The sequence below is a fragment of the Podarcis filfolensis genome, assembly GCF_964270895.1.
Source record: "Podarcis filfolensis genome assembly, chromosome: 7".
Lineage (NCBI taxonomy): Eukaryota > Metazoa > Chordata > Lepidosauria > Squamata > Lacertidae > Podarcis > Podarcis filfolensis.
The window spans coordinates 48,001,790-48,020,727 of record NC_139603.1 but is presented as its reverse complement, the minus strand read 5'-3'; the positions used below and the strand labels follow the sequence as shown (position 1 = coordinate 48,020,727).

Below are 18,938 nucleotides of genomic sequence, written 5' to 3'. Positions count from 1 at the left end.
GAGGGGTTGCTTTTATATCACTGGCCAAACTCTGATTCGAAAGAGCCACTGGATTGTAAAGGTGAGGTGTCTTGTCACCCCAGAGTGTCCAAACCTGCAACTTTCCCAGGGTGAAATTATATCTGTGCTCTTTCAGCGAAGATGGCAATTGGCAGTGTTTTGGTTTTGTTTGTTTTTTTCACTTCTGAGGGTGAAATTGCCAAGGGGAGAATAAACATCTAATGCGCCTTCCGAAAGTTTTACGATGGGTGTTAGCTTCTCCTTGCTGTTAGGTAGATGATCTGGAACAATCCCAAGGGAATGTGCCGCTGAAGTTCCAAAAGAAATAATTCAGTACTTCTGTTCTTCGTAAGTGCAGACAAAAGAAAGGAATCACTTTTGTCAAAACCTGGAAGAGTGAACTACCTTGGCACAAGTCAAGAACAATCAGGTATTCGCTCCCTGACCCCACCCCCGCAAAGGAAGACATATTGCTTCCTGGAGCTGTGTCAAAACTTGGGGTTCAAATATCCTGAATAATTTTGTGTCCTACAAAACTACCCTTTCATTGGGGAATTGGGGGGGGGGGGTGTTTGAAAGGACGTGAAAGTGTTTGTGGGAGAAGGACGTTTGACCCTGTTGCAACAAGGCTGAAAGTTCCTCTTTTGCTGCACTCAGTGCATGAAAATGAGAAGCGTCAGTCAGGCTTGTTGAATATTGGAAATCACATTTGAATGAGCATTTGAATGCATATAGGAGCGTACATCTCACTGTTGTTGATGGAATGCATGCTTAAGATGTTTGATTCCATGTCTCTGGAATCTGGCATGGCTAGAGTGGGCCTGGGATTCAGAATGAGGACGGTATGACTTTGCACCCCCTGACAATTCCTATATAGCGCAGGGATGGGCAACTTTTGGCCCTTGAGAGGTTGTTGCGCTATGTTTGCCATCGTCTCTGATCATTGGCTGTTCTGGCTGGGGTTGCTGGGTGCGCCCGGCATTTTCCCATATGTGGCATTGCCAAATGTATGAGGTTGAAAATTTTGCACAGTTCTATTATTTCCCAAAGTAACTTTTCAAAGGATGTTGGCATTGATCGATGTTATTTTATTACAAATTAACAAAACAGAAAACATCAGTGGATGGTCATCTTAAAATACATATGCTGCTAGTCATATATATATATGTCCACATTAAAGAACACAGCAGTTAATAGTGCCAGCTGTGTTGTCATGCTACATGCAGTAAGTTATGTTTATTATCCTAATATTGCATGAGTTTGTGTGCAGAGGTGTGCTACTTTGTATATTATCCCTTTAAAAAGTGTAAGTAAAAGTACAAAAGCATTATAAGAGCCCTGCTGAATCAGACCCAAGGCCCATGTAGCACAGCATCCTGTTCTCACAGGAGTTAGCCAGATGCCTATGGAAGTCTGCAAGCAGGATATGAATGTAAAAATACTGTAGATGTAGCAGGTTGCAGCAGTATCGTGCCAGGGACTCCATAATGATTATGGGCAGGACTGGGAGAAGTATCATATATAGCCAGTTCTTAAATATTTTGTTGACATCTCAGGGAGCATGTTGAAGACATATTTATTTAAGTATATGTATAGATATTCTTTTCTAAGTTATAGGGATGGCATACAATATCCTGTTGCAGGATATTTAGGATATCTGCATACATAATTGAGAGTATTGTCCGTATAGTGATTCTTAAGAATAGCTTTTTCACGTGCATTTTGTTCTAGTAGGAACAGTTGTGTGCAGTTTGGTTAGGAACAGTCATGATGTTAATTTGTATAAATAAGTGTTAATGTAGAAACCAAGTTGATTTGAAGCTGATCACATGGTTTTGGTATTGCTTCTGATTGCTTCTGTTGTGTTTTTTAAAAAATAGTTTATCACACGCAGGGATAGGGAGAGAATTTGTCTAGGACCATTGCAACGTTTTTCTGCATTCCTACAGATGTATTCAGTTCATATTTTGACATCATATTTGCAGTGATTCAGAGTTCTTCATTCCTGAAAATGAGTTATTTCATAAGTTTGTAGTAGCAGTAGAGAGAACTATTTCATACATGGTACACAGGAAACAATTGAAGAAATGGTTACAGCAATTGACTCAGATTCTAGCATCAGTGAAGGGTTAACTTTCCATTAAATTTTAATTCATTTTTATTCTGTAGCATTCATAAGAATCCTGCTGTTTCTAGCTTCCAAAATATAAAAGATGATGGTCCTTGACTATCAGGCTCCTCCTCCCATGTTATCTCTCTCTGTCTCTCTCTCACACACACCTGTAATATGGGGATAATAATATTGATGTATCACAGGAGTGTTGCAAGAATTAATTTGAAACTTAAAAGGAAAGCAAAACACCACACTACAAAATAGTAGTATATGAGTGTTGGTAACATTTGAACATTAAGGATTTTAAGAAAATAGCATCAGTAGAAAAGGAAATTTTGAGGTCACAAACACACATTTGTATGAGAAAAGACTTTTTGGTTGGTAGATATTTGGCTCTGTTGGCACTGAAATAAACTGAAAAATAGTAGCTCAAAACCTTTCTGCTAAAATTACTGAGTATTGAATTGATTTCTCTTAGAAGATTCAGGGAAATGATGAAATTCATCAGAAACTGCATCCATTACATAATACCTGCATGACAGCACTGGATCTGGTCAGGTACCAGTATATTTGCATATTTACCTGAGGGTCAGTGCAGCATGGGATTTGAGGTATTTTAAGTTGTGAAAACACATTTATACATATTGGTGTGTGTGTCTATTTGATCAAGATTGCATCACTTGTAGTGTTCTTAAGCTGGACAAATAACTGTAGTACCTACTTATGTGCACACGTACTTTAGAATCATTGCAAGAAAGACAAATAGGTTCAGCTAGCACTGTATTTTAAAGTGTCACAAAAGTGCAGAACATTAAAACATTAAAAAACACACACACACCAGAACTCCCAGGATGTATGTGCACAGTGTGCTGCAATGAAAGCATTGCATAATTTTAAAGCGTTCAGAATTTTGGGAATGATAATCAAGGTGAGGTGCTGTTTGTGAATTTCTGTAGTAGTGCCATTCCTAAAGTATGCATTTTCCTATTAACTGACACCATGTATAAAATGTCAGATGCATTATTTCATATTTCATTCCATTCTCATCCTTCATAGGGAACAAAAGTCTCTGCTTTTGAAAAATGATATGTGTCTTGCATATTGTACTAGCATGATAAGGGCATTTGCATGTACTGCTTTAATGGAAAAACCTTTCTAGATCAGTCTTCATACAAAATGTTGCTTACCAGTAATGGCAAAATCATTAATGAGATTGTCATTCTGTTGGACACATGGCTCTCCCCTTCTCTTGGAACTCCTGAAGTTGTATGAAATCAGGAGATGCAGATACCTTAAATGGCAGATTTGTTGGTACATCTCAGGAGAGTGTTGCTTTGGCGCTCTTTCTCTTACTCTCCCCCCACCCCATCCCCCATTTGAAGGGTTTAGTGTTCTGCATAGAAAGGTGGCTCATAGTACATGTTCAATACAATTATTGGGATCTCTCACCTGTTCCTTTGCTATAAGCCATAGACAGGGAGTTTTAGTTCAACAGCATCTAAAGAGCCACAGGTTCCCCACCCCTGCTGTGAAAATAAGCCCAACAAATATCAGCCAGACATATTTGTCAGGGAAAGGAGTTCTTTCTAGTAAGGATTTATAGTAAACTTGAATGTTGTGAGCTATGTTTTAAAGTTGTGTTGTTTATTAAAGGTAGAGAGTCCAGTTTCATGTCCTATAGTGAGCAATCTTGGGTTAGATTTTATTATATAGGATATACTGTACTTTTCCACTTGTGTCTTAAAGAGAGTCATTTTTCAGAACTAACACCTGCTGCTCAAGTTCTAGTAAGGAACCTGAGGAAGATGATACATTAGAACATGCCAGATTTCCTTTATGAAAATATTTTCTTCAAAGTCTTTTTGACACTATTGTATTCTAAATTATAATAGATATGGGGGGAAATCATAAAGAAAATCATACAGAGGTGTATCCAACTCGGAGTAAACCCATTAAAATTTATGGAACTGATTAGTTGTGCCTATTAGTTTCAGTGGGTCTACTCTGAGTAGGACTAGCATTGGATACAACCCACAGTATGTTTCATATAGGCCACAAAGCTATTGTTGGTTATATTCCCAAACTCTTCATTTTATCTATAGCCATCTCCTAAACATTTTAAATTTTTTTCTCTCTTTCCTAGCATTCTGTTAAAAGAATGTACGGTCTTCCCACTCAAGGTGGTTGTGGGATGTGTAGACCTGTTTTTGTTGTTCTCCAAGTAGGGCTTCCACTCTTTCCAAATCCTAAGAACATAGCATTCTTCAAACAATGATAGAAGTCACATCTTAACTCTCTTTGCTTACATTATTGCTTTGTTTGCTGTCCTTTGGACCTAATTGTCTGGGCCCAATATCCAAGAAGCTTGAATGCATTCTGCAACTCTGACCCTTAAACCTAGTTTCAATTATAAAATCTCTCATGTTGTTCTTTTTAAGTTTGAGCTACTGTTTTGAAGGAATGTAGTAGATTTAAGTATTTTTTTTACTTAAGTGTTATCTTATGTCAGGCATACGTTAGTATGCTCAGTTACATTGTCCAGTACAGTATATGCAGTTGCCTCTTTTTGCTGTGAATGATCCAAATGGCTCAGGCAGACTTAGGCAGACATCACAAATATTGAATAATGTCCAACCGTTTTGGTGAAAAAATATTTTAAATGGTCAGGTACAGATTCATCTTTTAAAATGATGTGGCAATACAATGTTTGGGCCTCCTACAAATGGAAATGTGTTAATATTATATTTGTTCTCCGCTGTGCAGAACTATAAATACTCTGGAGAAGCTCATTATAATTTTATCAGCCTCTTAGCCCCTTTATATGCAAAATGATTTACAGTGCTTATCCCAATGGCCCAATAATCCTAATAACTCTGTGGGGTTGTTCTCATTTTATGATGGGTAATTGGGATTAACAGTGCAACCTTATGCCTGTCTGATTAGTTGAGTCCTCACAGGTTATTGCTGATAATATGCGTACAACCCTAAATAAAAAATCTGGGGAGTATTCTGTATCCTCAGTTGGAATATCCCAGCTACATCCTTGAGTGAATATGGTAAGAGGAAGTGCCGTTGCCTTAGAAATGTGCCCAGGTTTTGTTTTGTTTACATTCCAGAATTTTGAAACTGGTCTGCTTTGCTGGCTTCAGCAAAATGCTTTGCTTCGCTCTGCCCCACCCTGACTCTTTGCACAGGGCTAGTGCTTGCAGTTTACTGACATTGCATTTCCAGTTTGACTGAGGCGTTTGTTTCATCTGCATCTGCTTGTGGTGCTCCCTTTTGGAGATTTCTTCAGGAAGCTGCTCTGGGGATAGCAGCCTCTTTGGGTGCAGAGGGGCATCTGTCACAACTTGTATAATATTTACATGGAAAATGTCTTTCTCAAAGGCTCTCGGTGCCCCGTGTTTTACAGTACATGAACAGTTGGCTAGTCCAGGTGTTTCCTCTTCTGTTTGCGTGATATGTGAATTGGAAATTCAAGAGAAGAGCTGGCAGAATGGAAGAGCTGAGGGTTTGTATTTACCTATTTTAACAGCATAGTGCATAGGTGGGTTTGGGACATAGCAAAATCCTGCTTTTTTCCTCTCCCTTTGTATTTTTTGATCTTTGTCATTATTAGTGACTTAATCTAGCTCTGAAGTATGAGCACTGAGCTGGTTTTCATTTTTAAACAGAAGTTTGAAAATACTGCTTTTCCATAGTGTGTGTTCAAAGAACACTGTCTTTATTTTTTTTCCCCCTATCTTGCAATGTAACTAGATTTCAAGTTTAACTGACTTCCTGAGCTATATTTAAAGATGGAGACTGAGGTTTGGTGCTGGTGATGTTTTATTCAGTCTTAAATGTGAACTTAGCTGTGTTGTTGGCTTTTCTAAAATAGAAACTCAAATTCCTAATGGTGTTTGTGTCTTTTCACAGGACAGTCGGCCCAATATGTCAAGACCTCTGATCACTAGGTCCCCTGCATCTCCTTTGAACAATCAAGGCATCCCCACGCCAGCCCAGCTCACAAAATCCAATGCACCGGTACATATTGATGTGGGTGGGCACATGTATACCAGCAGCTTGGCCACACTTACTAAATATCCTGATTCAAGGTAATTCTAAGGACTATGTTGCATGTCTCTGGCAGCCTTGTTAATTTACTCACTTCTATCCTCTGACCTCTGTAACCTTCTTACTTGGTGCAAAACCACTTCACTTGAAGGTGAATCCATACACGTAAAGTCGTAGTTGGAAAGCATTTTGCTAAATGAATCACACCAGTGGATTTTGTTTCTCTACCCAGAACCCACGAGTAACTGACCCACATCACTCATAAACCAGATTCTTTTGCTGTTTTTCTTTGACACTTTCTGTTGAAATTTTGTCAGTCATTCCTCACAATATCACCTCAGAATAATGGGTTTCAACTTAGCATTTAAATCATCTGCTTTAGAAGAAGGGGGTTGGCTTTCTTTTGGACCTGGAAGAGGGGGGAATTTTCTGCCATCAGAATCTCGGATAGAGGGTGTATCTGAACAATTAAAACATAAAATAATTACATTTTTAGACAAATATTTGCTACGTAATAAACATGTACATAGTCCTGGACAAAAGCATTTACTGACATGCACCTGAACAAATGATGCATCTTTGCTAATTTTAATGTAATCTTCTTTCATTTTAAAGGGAACAAGTTACCTGGGTAACTGTGAATTTTATGTACTTACAGTACTCTAGTGAGTACTGTTGGTCTAGAGTTGGGCTTGAGTAATAGGTTTTTAAAACCTTCAAATTATTTTTTATATAGACTCAATGTCTGAAATTGCAAACAGCGATTTGAGTATGCCAGTCAGATGATCATCACTGTCATCTTTGACAGCACTAGTAATTTAGTCTGTGGGAGTGAAGCCTAGTTTCAGACCTCCCACATGCTTCCTGCAAGTAGCGATTGGTGACTAGAATTATGTGTGCAGTATCAATTGGCATTTCAGTTTCTGATTCAGCAGGGAATATGCATGTGGAAGTCATATTTTACTTATGGGTCCTCCTTGCTCAGTCAGGTCCAACTGTTTGTTAGGCACCATGCATTCAGTGTAGTAGGCCCACCTGAGATTAAATAGGCACCCACCTTGCAAAATTCAGGTGCATGGCAAAGGCTTTCTTGTTTTAGCAGGCATTTTAAGGCAGCGTTTGAGTTTAAGTTAGATTTCATAATTATTTCTAAAGATATTATTCTCTGTGTGCGTTATTTTTACATGTTCCACTAAGATATGCTGATGATTAAATGGTATATACAGATGTACCTTGGAAGTTGAAAGGAATCTTTTCCGGAAGTCCGTTCGACTTCCCACATGTTCGACTTCCAAGGCATGGCTTCCAATTGGCTGCAGGAAGCTTCTGCAGCCAATCAGAAGCTGTGTGGAGGCCTCACCAGACTTTCAGCTTCCAAAAGAACATTCGAAAACTGGAACAATCACTTCCAGTTTTTGATCGTTTGCGAGCCAAAACGTTTGGCAACTAAGCTATTTGACTTCCAAGGTAAGACTGTACATGTCTTAAAAAAATAAATCTGTTTCCTGGATAAGGAGAAATTGCATTTAGTTATAACAGGAAATAGTTATTATGTCATTACTTATATTGAGCAGGTATCTAGAGAGATTGATGCAACACTACCTGCTAGATTTAATATATTAGATCTTGGTGGTAGTGGTGGTGTCACTTCTGTTTGAACCACAACAAAAATCTACTGTGCCTGCTCACAAAGTTATTAAAATTTGCATAGTCAAATGAGCGGCTCTCACTAAGGAATGAATTCTACCCCCCACAAGTATTTTTCAGTTCACAGGTGATCCTATAGTGTCTTGATCCATTATTGGTACAGAATAACTAATTGTAAACTAACTAACTGCAACATTGTGTTCCCTTGTGTCAGCTTTCTTTTTTGTATAAATTAAGAAAAAAATCTATGGAAGCCAGACCTGTAGTATTTGTGATTTCAGGAGAGATTGGGATCTTTCTAGAATATGAGGGGTTGCAACATGCCAGTATTTATTTATTTTTACCAGTTTTAGTTTAGAGTATTAAATTATTGAATTTGTAGGAAGAGTGTGATGGTAAATGAGGAACAAAAATATAATAAGTTGTTCACAAGCAATTTAAAAAAAACCCAGAACTCCAGAACATCATAGAGGAGCAGTAATAGTCTGGTCTTCAGCTGGTGGGTTGGGACCCAGTAATCTGTGGTGGGCCCAGCAGCAGCACTACCACCTTACAAATACATGACCAGAATTTAAGAAAAGCTCTGTGTCCAAGCATGAAGAAACGTAACAATTCATATAACTTACTTTTCTGAGAATTCATGAAGTTAGCGCCCCAGCTTCTGCTATGCTAGTCTTTCCTAAATTGCTATATGGTTTCAAAGCAGTTTAATATACTTCTTGTGTATAATTGCAGGACTAAACAGAGTCTGCTTGTAGCTTTACAGCCAACACCCATGGCCACCCACAGGGTATGTTTGAAGCTTCAGTATATAGCTGCCAGGTTCTCTGCTGTTTCTTGCTGGCTTTGTTCCACTTTTTTGCTGGCTTTGCATTTGGAAAGCTTTGCCCCTTTTGAGATTTGTTTCCCAATGCTTTGTTAAAAGACAGCCACGAGGTGAGGAAGAGCCTTTGGATCTGAAGGCATTATTTTCAAACTGATGCTTTGGCCAATAAAACCTTACCTGTTCTTATGGCATGCATTATGTGAAATCACACAAGGGGGAGAGGGCCACAAAATTTTACTTCCCCCTGTTATTGACACTCGGCATACCCTCTCAAAGTATGTTTTTGCAATCAGAATTTCTCTTCTCTCTCTTCAGATTCTCATGTCTGCTGCTCTGATTTGTTATTGGCTGAGGGAAAAACCAGAAGTTAGCTTAATTGCTTAGCTGTCTGTGTTTTTTTTCTTTATTTAATTACAGTCATAGGGACAATTTTTCCATTGGGACCACAAAGCACAGAGAGGAGTTGTTTAACTCTTCCTTTCTAGCTGTGTTCCAAATGAAAAGTACCCCTGTGCAGGTAGAAGACTTAGGGACAAAACACTTCCATTGTCACTGAAAACTTCTTTCTAAGCCTTATAACTGATGTGTGTGTATGTGTATGTGTGTGCGTGTGTGTATTGGAATCACAGCTGGGGAGAAAAGAGTTAAATCCTCTTCCCCATACACTGTTGTCCCCAGGAACATCGCCAGTCCACACCTGTAATTAAGTCAAGGAAAAAAACCAAAGATAAAGTTGCCTGTTGTGCACTTACTGTAATGCTTTGTTTGACTTGGTTCTTTTGTTGAAAGCATAAGCCAGTGGATGCTTAAATCCCATTGCTTATTTTGAATTTAATTCTACTCCATATACAAGGCTCATCAAAATTTACTTTCTACCAATTCCATTGCAAGCATCCTTTCCCTGTTTACAAAAATGAATAAATTGAGTACGTGCGAGGCTCATCCTAGTGATACTGGCACTTTACCTACCTCCAAAGTTCAGCATGATGTCTGAGGTGCTGTCTCACTTCTGCTCAACTTGGAGGATGTTCAGGATCAGTGACAAGCACAAACCTTTGTTTGTCTTTGGTAGACAGCCAGGCTTGTGGCTCCTGCCCATGCATGTGTTCTTGTCACAGTCTTGCTTTGTGACTTCCCATCTTACCTTTCTCAACAAGCCAGCATGTGATTTCGCTGTAGAGCAAGGACAGGCAGCAGGATCTGACCAGCAAGCTGGGTGCTTATCTCCCCTATCCTGCCCTCTTGTCAGGTGACCTGGTTTTGCCCATGCAGTTTGAAATCAAACCATCTGGGCAAAAGTACAGCGCTCTGCAAGCCCGGACAATCAGCTGACATCATAGAATCATGGAATTGTAGAGTCGGAAGGGATCCCAGGAGTGATCTAGTCCAACCCCTTGCAGTGCAGGTGTAGGGCAGCTAGGCATGGCTTGACAGAAGTAGCCTGACAGGCCAAATGGGGAAGACCTGGAGAAAGTGAAAATGAAAGTTCACAGTGCAGTGAAATGTAAAGCTACAGCATCAATTAATCAGCCACAAGCTCTGCTATCATGGTTGGGCAAAAAGATTCCTGCATTGCAAGGAGTTGTACTCGATCACCCCCATGGTCCTTTCCAACTCTGCAGTTTGATGATTAAATGATTTGAACACCTGTAACAGCTTTTCATTTCATTTCATGTAGTTCTGGTCATAGCTTGTTTTAGCACTTTTTCCTGCCATTTGCTCTTTGCTGATGACTTCTATACCTTCCTACCGCCAGCCCAGTTTTTGTTCCAACATTCAGCCTTCCATAGAAACATTTCACAGTGAAGAGAGAATTAAAGAAAGAAAACATTTGCACTATAAAGTTTCCTCACACCTCCTCCTAGCTCAGAGGACCCTCACAGCCCTCAAAACCTCTGGCATTTTAATGAGGGTGTCCTGATTAGTCTCTTATTCCAGAAGTAGGAAGTTCAGAACAGGCTTTGTTTGCATGCTTATACAACACATCTAAATATCTATTGTGGTAATCCTATAAACCCCATTCTACAATCCAGGTAGTTAGCTCCACTCCCAGTAATCAAATAAAGTAAGTTTTGGGTTTCAGGCCCCCTTTTTGTTATTGTATCAGCCACCCTTGAGTTCTGCTTTCTCTTTGAAGTTTCCTTTTCCTGTACAGATATGTTAGTAGCTGTGCCGCCTCTGAGCCAAGCTAGTCTTCCCCAGTGCATTCTCCCTCTTTTTGTGCTACCAAAGAAGAGGAGAGCCTGTGTACCATTTTGCTACCAATTCCCAGCACTGACCTTGAGCAGCCTATGTTTACTCCCAGACAAATCAAGAACAATGCAGCGTTCAATACTGTCAGCCTCTGTCTCCTTAACATGCATGGGTTTATTTTCAAACACTAAGATATAAATGCTATGAAGCCTATATTAATACCTGAATACATTTATAATGTGTATTTTTCAGCTGAGTGAAGAGATTCATTCTATATTTTTATGCTAGCATTTGCATCTGTCATGTTCATCCCAAGTAGTTAACGCATTATTGCTCTTGTAATGACCACATCAAATTTTATTTTCATCAAATTTTATTTTCTCTGTTTTCAACCCCCAGAAATCTATAATTGTACAATAAATTGGAATGAAATGAATCCCTTGTGAGACATAAATTTAAATAAATAAAGATTGTGGAATTTCTTTTTTTAGGGAAATTAAGCTGCAGTGGACATTACCAGTAAGCATACATAACCCACACATGTGAATGGGATAGGATGACTTTTAGCTGTTCATGTAATTTATTAACCATTTCTCCATTAAAAATGCTCCAAAGCTACAACCCTAATTCCACTTACCTGGGAGCAAGCCCCATTGAATTCAGTATGGCTTACTTCTGATTAAACATGGTTAGGATTGTGCTTTAAGATAATATGACATGTAAAAGTAACTGAATGACTTAATTTTTATTCAAAGTATATATTTTGAGCTTGGCAGTCAAGTTTTTAAAAAGTTTCAAAAAAGAAAGAAATTGAGATAATAGAAATGTTCTTGTGTTCTTTCAGGTAGGTAAAGGACAAGGCAGAGCAGACGGCAGTCTGTGCAAAAATTTTGCACACTGTAGTAGTTGAGTTGCATATGCTACCTGCAGAGACAAGATTTCTGGATTTCTGTGCCCATGAGTTTTTTCAAGACCTGTTTGTGGCCAGTGTACTTACTAATGTGGATGTGGTGGGTCCTTGCCTTGCTGCACTTGGGATAAGTGAATCCCTGTCCCTGCCCTGCGGATCTGTGAAATGTTCTTGGCTTCATTTGACATATTTTTTTAGTTGTCAGTGCACTCAAGCTCTTCTGTGTTCCTTCTGTTAAAATATCCCTGCAGTAATTTATATTGGGCAGAATATCCTGTCAGGAGAGCATAGATTCACTTGTGTCTTCCATATCCCCATAACACATATCCAGCTATAATTTCAAAGCAGAAGCTGTAACATTTAATTGAAATGGGCTTTTACCCAGTACAGTGATTTTTCACTAGGGTTGTGTGTGTGTAGTTACCTGAATATAATTGTGAGGAGATTATGTAACATGGTCACAAGGTTCTGGTTTATACATAAACATAGAGATCTGGTTTGCATAGTAACTGCTTTCCCTTTTATCCTCATTAGTGGTAGCAATTAATTTACACTCTTGTGCAACTACATATTATGTCTCAGGTACTAAGACAGTAATTTATGGCTTTACTCCAGGAGCCAGAACCGCAAATTCTAAACAGTAGCAGCAAGCATTTCCAGGCCACAGCTCCTCTGCTGATAGTAGGTTTTAAACCTGTCTGGCCTTGTTTAAGATTCAACTGAATGAGGTCCAGAACATGCTGCTCAAGTAAGTTCATTAAAACCCTTCTTAGCTTCCCTTTTATCCATCTGAAAATTGATTTCTTTTTAAACGGTTTAAGAAGATGCCTCAGGGCTTCAGAGCCTATATTAAAAAAATGAAATCTCTTCCTGTCTTGGAGCAACACAAATAGTCAATACAAAATTGACAAATGATCCTTTAAGGATATCCATTGAATCCATTATCTCCAGGCCCCTGTGTGAGACACTTCATCACAAACATCATCATCTTGATGATACATTGCAGAAGAAACAAGGTGAAAATCAGATAACTCCCCACCCCCAGTATTTATAGGCAGACTGCCACAATCATTGAAGTAAACCGGTATCAGCCAGAATAGGTTGGGATTGCTTTCCTTTCTTGAAAGTTAACTCAGTTATGTTTAACATATTTCAAATGGAAAGAAACAAACTGTTTTATGTTGAAAGCATTTGTCGTAAGGGATAGATGATATGTTATACCATACAACAAATCCTTTCAACGAAAACCAATTTGTAAAAGGCTTGCAAACTTTTTAACAGGCTATTGTTGTAGGAAATGCCTCCTCCATATCATCCTACCCAGTCACTCAGATCAGCTTAGTGATGCCCTCCTGGTTGTGCTGTCACCTGCAGAGGTCCACGTTGTGGCAACCAGAGGGAGGCTATTCAGTTGTGGCATCCCCTCTAGGGAACCATGTCCCATCTGAGTTGTGTGAGGTGTTCACATTGATGGGATTTTGACTCATTTATTCTTTATCTAGCTTCCCAGTCCTTAATCTGTGTTAGGTTTCTATTGTTGTTGTTGAATTATTATTATTATTATTACTACTAATACTACTAAAATTTCTATATTGCCCTTCATCCGATAATCACAGGCCGTTTACAATATAAAAACAAAAAAATGCACACCATAGTAACAAACAAACAAATAACCCTAAAGGTAAAGGGACCCCTGACCGTTAGGTCCAGTCATCCAGTTAGGACGACTCTGGGGTTGCGGCGCTCATCTTGCTTTACTGGCTGAGGGAGCTAGTGTACAGCTTCCGGGTTAAGTGGCCAGCATGACTAAGCCACTTCTAGCGAACCAGAGCAGCACATGGAAACACCATTTACCTTTCCGCCGGAGCAGTACCTATTTGTCTACTTGCACTGGTGTACTTTTGAACTGGCAAGAGCAGAGACCGAGCAACGGGAGCTCATCCCATCGCGGGGATTCGAACCGCTGACCTTCTGATCGGCAAGCCCTAGACTCTGTGGTTTAACCCACAGTGCCACCCGCATCCCACAAATAGTGCTGTTTAATTAGCCAAACACCTAGAAGAAGAGGAATGTTTTTGTTTGGCACCTAAAGATATGTAATAAAGGCACCAGGTGAGCTTCTGGGGAAAGCATTAAACAAGGGGAGCCACCCTCCAAAAAGGCCTATTATTGTATTGCGACTCTCCAGACCTCTTGTTGAGAAGGCATATAAAGAAGGGCCCCAGATGATTGCAGGGTCTGGTGTTATTCTAATTGCTACATTGTGCTATACATCACTTTCTGGTTTTTAGTGGTATAAAAATATTTTTAAATGAATCATTTAATTATATTTTTCAAACGCATCTCCTTCTGGTGTTATTTAACAGATAACATGGCTTCATTGAGAGAGTAACTCATGTGCAATCTCAAGAGTTCATAGGAAACAGTTTGCAGAGAAGATGACTAGTTGTTGAAGCGAACAGGAACCCAGGGATAGGGTGGCTTCAAGCCTGGGAATTCCTAGGAGTCTATAAAACAGGGAACGAAGGCAAACTCATCAGGACCCGTGATTAAGGGGTCTTGTTCCCATCTGAGTCAATTCCAATAGACTTAGTGTAATGGCTTTAGGGGTTGCTTGTGCGTAAATAGCCGCTGCTCTGGGCTAGGTTGGCTGGTTAAACCATTTCTTGCTGGACAGCCATCCACTCTGTGGCTGTTCAGTCGCTGGCAGAATCCGTCAGTGGGCGTTTCTTAAACCTTTTCCAACATAAAAGTTGTTTGACGCCCAGTCTCCTCCTACTCTCCCTGCGCGGAAGTCTTCTGCGCAGGGAGGGCGTGGGTAGCGGAGGACCTGTGCTCTCCCCGCTGGTGTCCAGTGAAGAGTCCCGGAGCCTGCTCTCTGCTTCCCCCATTGGCCCCCCTCTATCCCTGGTGTAGCACTGATTTTCTTCCCCAAAAGGAGACATGCCTCTCTCCCTGCTTGGCCCCTCTCCAGCATCGTTGTGGGGCCTCGCCTCCTCCTCTAGTTCCGATGGCAGTTCCCTGACACTTAGTCTGCAGTTTTTATACATTATCAGGCCTAGCCAGGGTTCACACATCCTTGCCTTGGAGCGAGATTGGCTGGCACCAGCTGCTGAGCAACTTCATATCTGTTCTCCTCTTGAATAAGGGTTGGCTCTGTCTTCTGAGTTGGCTAGCACAAACCTGTTTGGGAAAGAGAGGGAAGGAACTGGTCAAATTATGCAAGTGATTGCTTAACAGCAACCACAGATTGGATAGCTTTAAAAGTGGGTTAGACAACTTCATGGTCTAGAAGGCTATGTTCTACCTCCACTATCAGAGGCAGTATGGTCCTGAATACCAATTGCTGGGTATCACAAGTGGGTTCAGTGCTTTTTTGCTCAAATCTTGCTTTCAGACTTCCAAAAGGTTGGCCACTGTGAGAACAGGATGCTGGACTAGATTGGTCATAGGCCTGGTCTGGCGGGGCTTTTCATATATTCTTATGTTCTTAGCTATTCAGTTAATTTCTTCAATTTCTCTCACAGATTTTACTCTTAAGTCCCTTTTTACATTGTTCATATTGTCAGTCATTTTCAAAACAATATAAATATCAGGAGAAAAGATGTCAAGGTTGTTGTTTTTATAAGCAAAACTACATGAACGTTGACAAACGTCTGGGGAACCAGTCAAACCCACTCCATTTTGAAACATTTCTCGACCCTTTATTTGTCCATTTTTCTATTTATTTACTTTCTTCAAAGACATCTTTCCCAATATAAATCTTCGATTTTGTTAAATCTGTGAACAGTTCATTTGCCTCTCGGGTTGCATTTTGAGTTTGTACAGCTGCTTTCTGCCTTGGGCCACAGTGAGTCTGACAAAAATTATCAGTTTCATCGGGTTGCTACTTGGAAGTTCAGAAGCAAATATTAAACCAATTCAGACATGTGTGAGAGACTGACCTTCTGGATAGGAGGATGAGGTGCACTGGCGAGCACAGCGGTTGGGTGGTAGGGATAATGGCAGGAAGAAGCATCAACTTGCATTTTAAACTACCTTCTCCTGTAAGTGGAGATAGTGGACCTAGAAAGGAGAAGAAAACATTGTGAGGTCTCTAAAGGTGACATAAAAGTAACAGGCATTTGTTCTAATGGAAAACATTGGTAAGAATAGTATTGACATCCACATCCCATTTTATTGACATTCTTTAAAGCTTGGATCACTAGTGTCTGCTTGTTTTGATATATGACTAATAATAATGAGGACAACAAACCTGTTGCCTAATGGGGGCTGTCCAAAGTCATGACCCATATGATCCTGCTGAATATTTTCTGCCTTCGAGACAAGAGAAGTCTTGTTCTAAGTGGTCAGTTTACTTTGTAAATGAGAAAAGAAATAAAGTCCAAAATTAGGGTCTTTGGGCACTTTAATATGTAATCTGAATGGGCTGTTCCTGAAAGTCAGTGGAAGATCAGTGATTTCACAGAGTGAAAATAGATGGTTTAAAAATACAAATTACTAAAATGTATTCAGATTTAATAGGACTTGATTCTAGCTGAGTTGCATTTGTCTGTGCCATGTTGTTGTTCACGTAAAATTAGATAAATTGATTAATGTTCAGGGTAGATCAGCAACATAAAGAATACAGAATGTGATATAAATTGGAAACATGTATGGCGTTTCTCTGAACATCAGCAAGAGATACCACTAGTCTTAAAATCTTGTATGGTGGAACTGAGAGTGGTCCTCTGTCCAAAGCTTTTAATGTCTACTCTAATGTTAGCAACCTTACTGGCTCCACCTTGATTGACATTCACTCACAGAAGGTCATTATATATTTTGTTTTGAAAATAAATCAAATGGGACACTAGAGGGGACAACCAATATCAAATTGCTGCTCATCCGCGAATCTGGATGGCTTAGGCTGCAATCCAAAACCCATTTGCCCCTCCTCCAAGCCCTGCCAGTCCTTGCTGACTTCCACACATGGAACAATGCCAACATCATTCTGCCAGCACAAAAATGCTGGCATTGCTTTGTGCTGGCGGAGTGATAATTGCATCACTCCATGGGTGGAAATCAGCTGGAACTCCCTGTTCCACCTGCAAAATGGGTGGGTGGGCAGAAGGGCCAGTGGCAGAATCCCTGTTGGTAACAGCTGATGGAAAACCTCAAAATGAGGCATTCCAGCGACAGAGAGGAGCTAAGCTAGCCCAGGATATGTTGGATTCAAAACCATCCCCTTTGCCTCCACTTGACAGGAAGTGGAAATGATGGGTGAAAAATGAAAGGCTAATGGCATCATAAGTAAAATGAAATGCTGAAATGGTTCTCTTCTGATTTAGAATTGCAACCCTGATGTCTTTCACACGTGGGGGAGGAACACAACCCCAAGAATGAAAACATGAAATATTCAGAATATTAGAATCAAAAGAGAGTGGTTACTAAATTTCACATGCTTAGATTATTTTGGTTTAGATCCAAATGCCATAAAAAATCTTAGCCCTGAAGGTTTATGTTGCAATAAGTTTTAAACAGAAGAAAATTATGTGTATGGGTAAAAGTACTTCTAATGGGCATGCCTTCTTCATTCAGCATCAGTTTCAAAGATGTTTTAAGAAACTATTGAAATGGAAATGCATTCCGTATTGCCCTATTTTCATTGTAAATATCTGAGGAGACGAGTCCTCTCATTAAGTTCAAAACTGATTCAAAAATTCACATTGATAACATATCACTGTGTCATGTTCATTGCCATAATATTGTTTTCACCATGAAATGTTACTATCACTGAGCTTGATTAATGCAAAAACGTGGATTCAAGAAATTCCAGTGACCAAGGTCAGTGACTCCTAGTGACTTAAAGATGCTGACTGCAAATTGACTTTTCTCTCCTTTTCAGAATTGGGAGGCTTTTTGATGGCACAGAGCCAATTGTTTTGGACAGCCTGAAGCAGCACTACTTCATTGACAGAGATGGCCAAATGTTCAGATATATCCTGAATTTTCTACGAACATCAAAGCTCCTCATACCAGATGATTTCAAGGTGAAATTTTATGCATCGTCATCATCCTATTTGAAATGTTTAGAAAGGAGGTAGAGTAATCAGAACTGCCATGTGCCGGGAGCAAGGCTTGTGGGTTGCATTGATGGATGCTGGCAAATAATAGATCTCTTAAATGAATATTTGAAAATATTGAGCATACAGTTTAACAAGTGAATTATAAAACTTATTTCATATCATGGGAGGAGTCTGTGCATGTAAAGCATGCTTCCACCTGACATTTCCTGAACACATGAACAGGGAGGCAGTGCCTGTGAATAGAGGAAAGTCTTAAACTGTAGACATCCATACCACTGAATGGCTCCCCATGCAGTTTGGTTCCCATTTGTATCATAGAGCTTAACCTATGATCATAAGCCACCATAAGATTGTCAGCTGTACTTTGATTGAAGACGCTATCTTTCCATTTTGAGTCCCTGAGAGGCATGTGGAAGGTAGGTCCATAAACAGCTACCAGTCTAATAGTTAAATGGAACCTCCAAATGGAGAACAATGTGCCCCTGAATACCCAGTGGGCAGCAGCAGGGAAGGGCCACTGACTTTATGCCAGGGGTGGGGCACATTCCCACCCAACCCACAGTCTCCCCTGCTTCCCCCAGCAGCATGGCTACTGTTGGGAACAAGATGGACTGTTGTCTAATCCAACAGGACTCTTAACATTCATAGGAATGCAGTCAAAACCTTAGTCACTCCACCAGTTTATTGAGCATTCATCTTTATTCATTTGCAGAAGGTTGGCAAAGAAGTTAGATAATGGCCCCTGTTGATTGAGTATTCATTCTGATTTCTTCAGAGCTTGTGTATCGTGCTAAGTAATTGTTGTCCCTCACTTCCCTTACTTGTAAAAAGTTCAGATTGTTTTTTGGAAGCAGGTTGGTTGTGCAAGAGCACCAGATCCACTTTAACTGCACAACCTACACAGTTGAATCCTAATCGCAGAATGAAGCAACAGCCTCAGAGCAGTCCCCACGTAGAATCTTGACTTGAACCAGATAATTGTAGGCTATTCATACAAATCATCTACTTGAATGAGCAACATAACCTGTGATCAAGGAGCTCATGATTTATTTATTTTTATTTGCTGCATTTGTACTCAAGTTTCCTTCCAGGAGATCAAGGTGGTATGCATGTTCTCTTCTCTCTTTC

General features: G+C 39.9%; 1 protein-coding gene across 9 annotated transcripts in view; it reads left to right on the top strand.

Annotated features, from left to right (window-relative positions):
• KCTD1 (potassium channel tetramerization domain containing 1) overlaps window positions 1-18,938 on the top strand; it is a 52,579-nt gene that overhangs the window by 20,130 nt on the left and 13,511 nt on the right. For 4 of the 9 annotated variants that reach the window (XR_014550882.1, XM_083624279.1, XM_083624278.1 and 1 more), the window contains exons 2-3: window positions 6,032-6,210; window positions 17,630-17,774. Coding sequence is in view for 8 of the 9 variants with exons in the window: in XM_083624272.1 (XP_083480398.1) it covers window positions 6,032-6,210; window positions 17,630-17,774 (324 nt within the window). In the remaining variant the exon portion in view is untranslated. Of the gene's footprint in view, window positions 1-3,890; window positions 5,625-6,031; window positions 6,211-17,629; window positions 17,775-18,938 lie in introns of those variants that run through there. The other 5 variants (XM_083624276.1, XM_083624277.1, XM_083624274.1 and 2 more) reach the window with 3 other exon arrangements.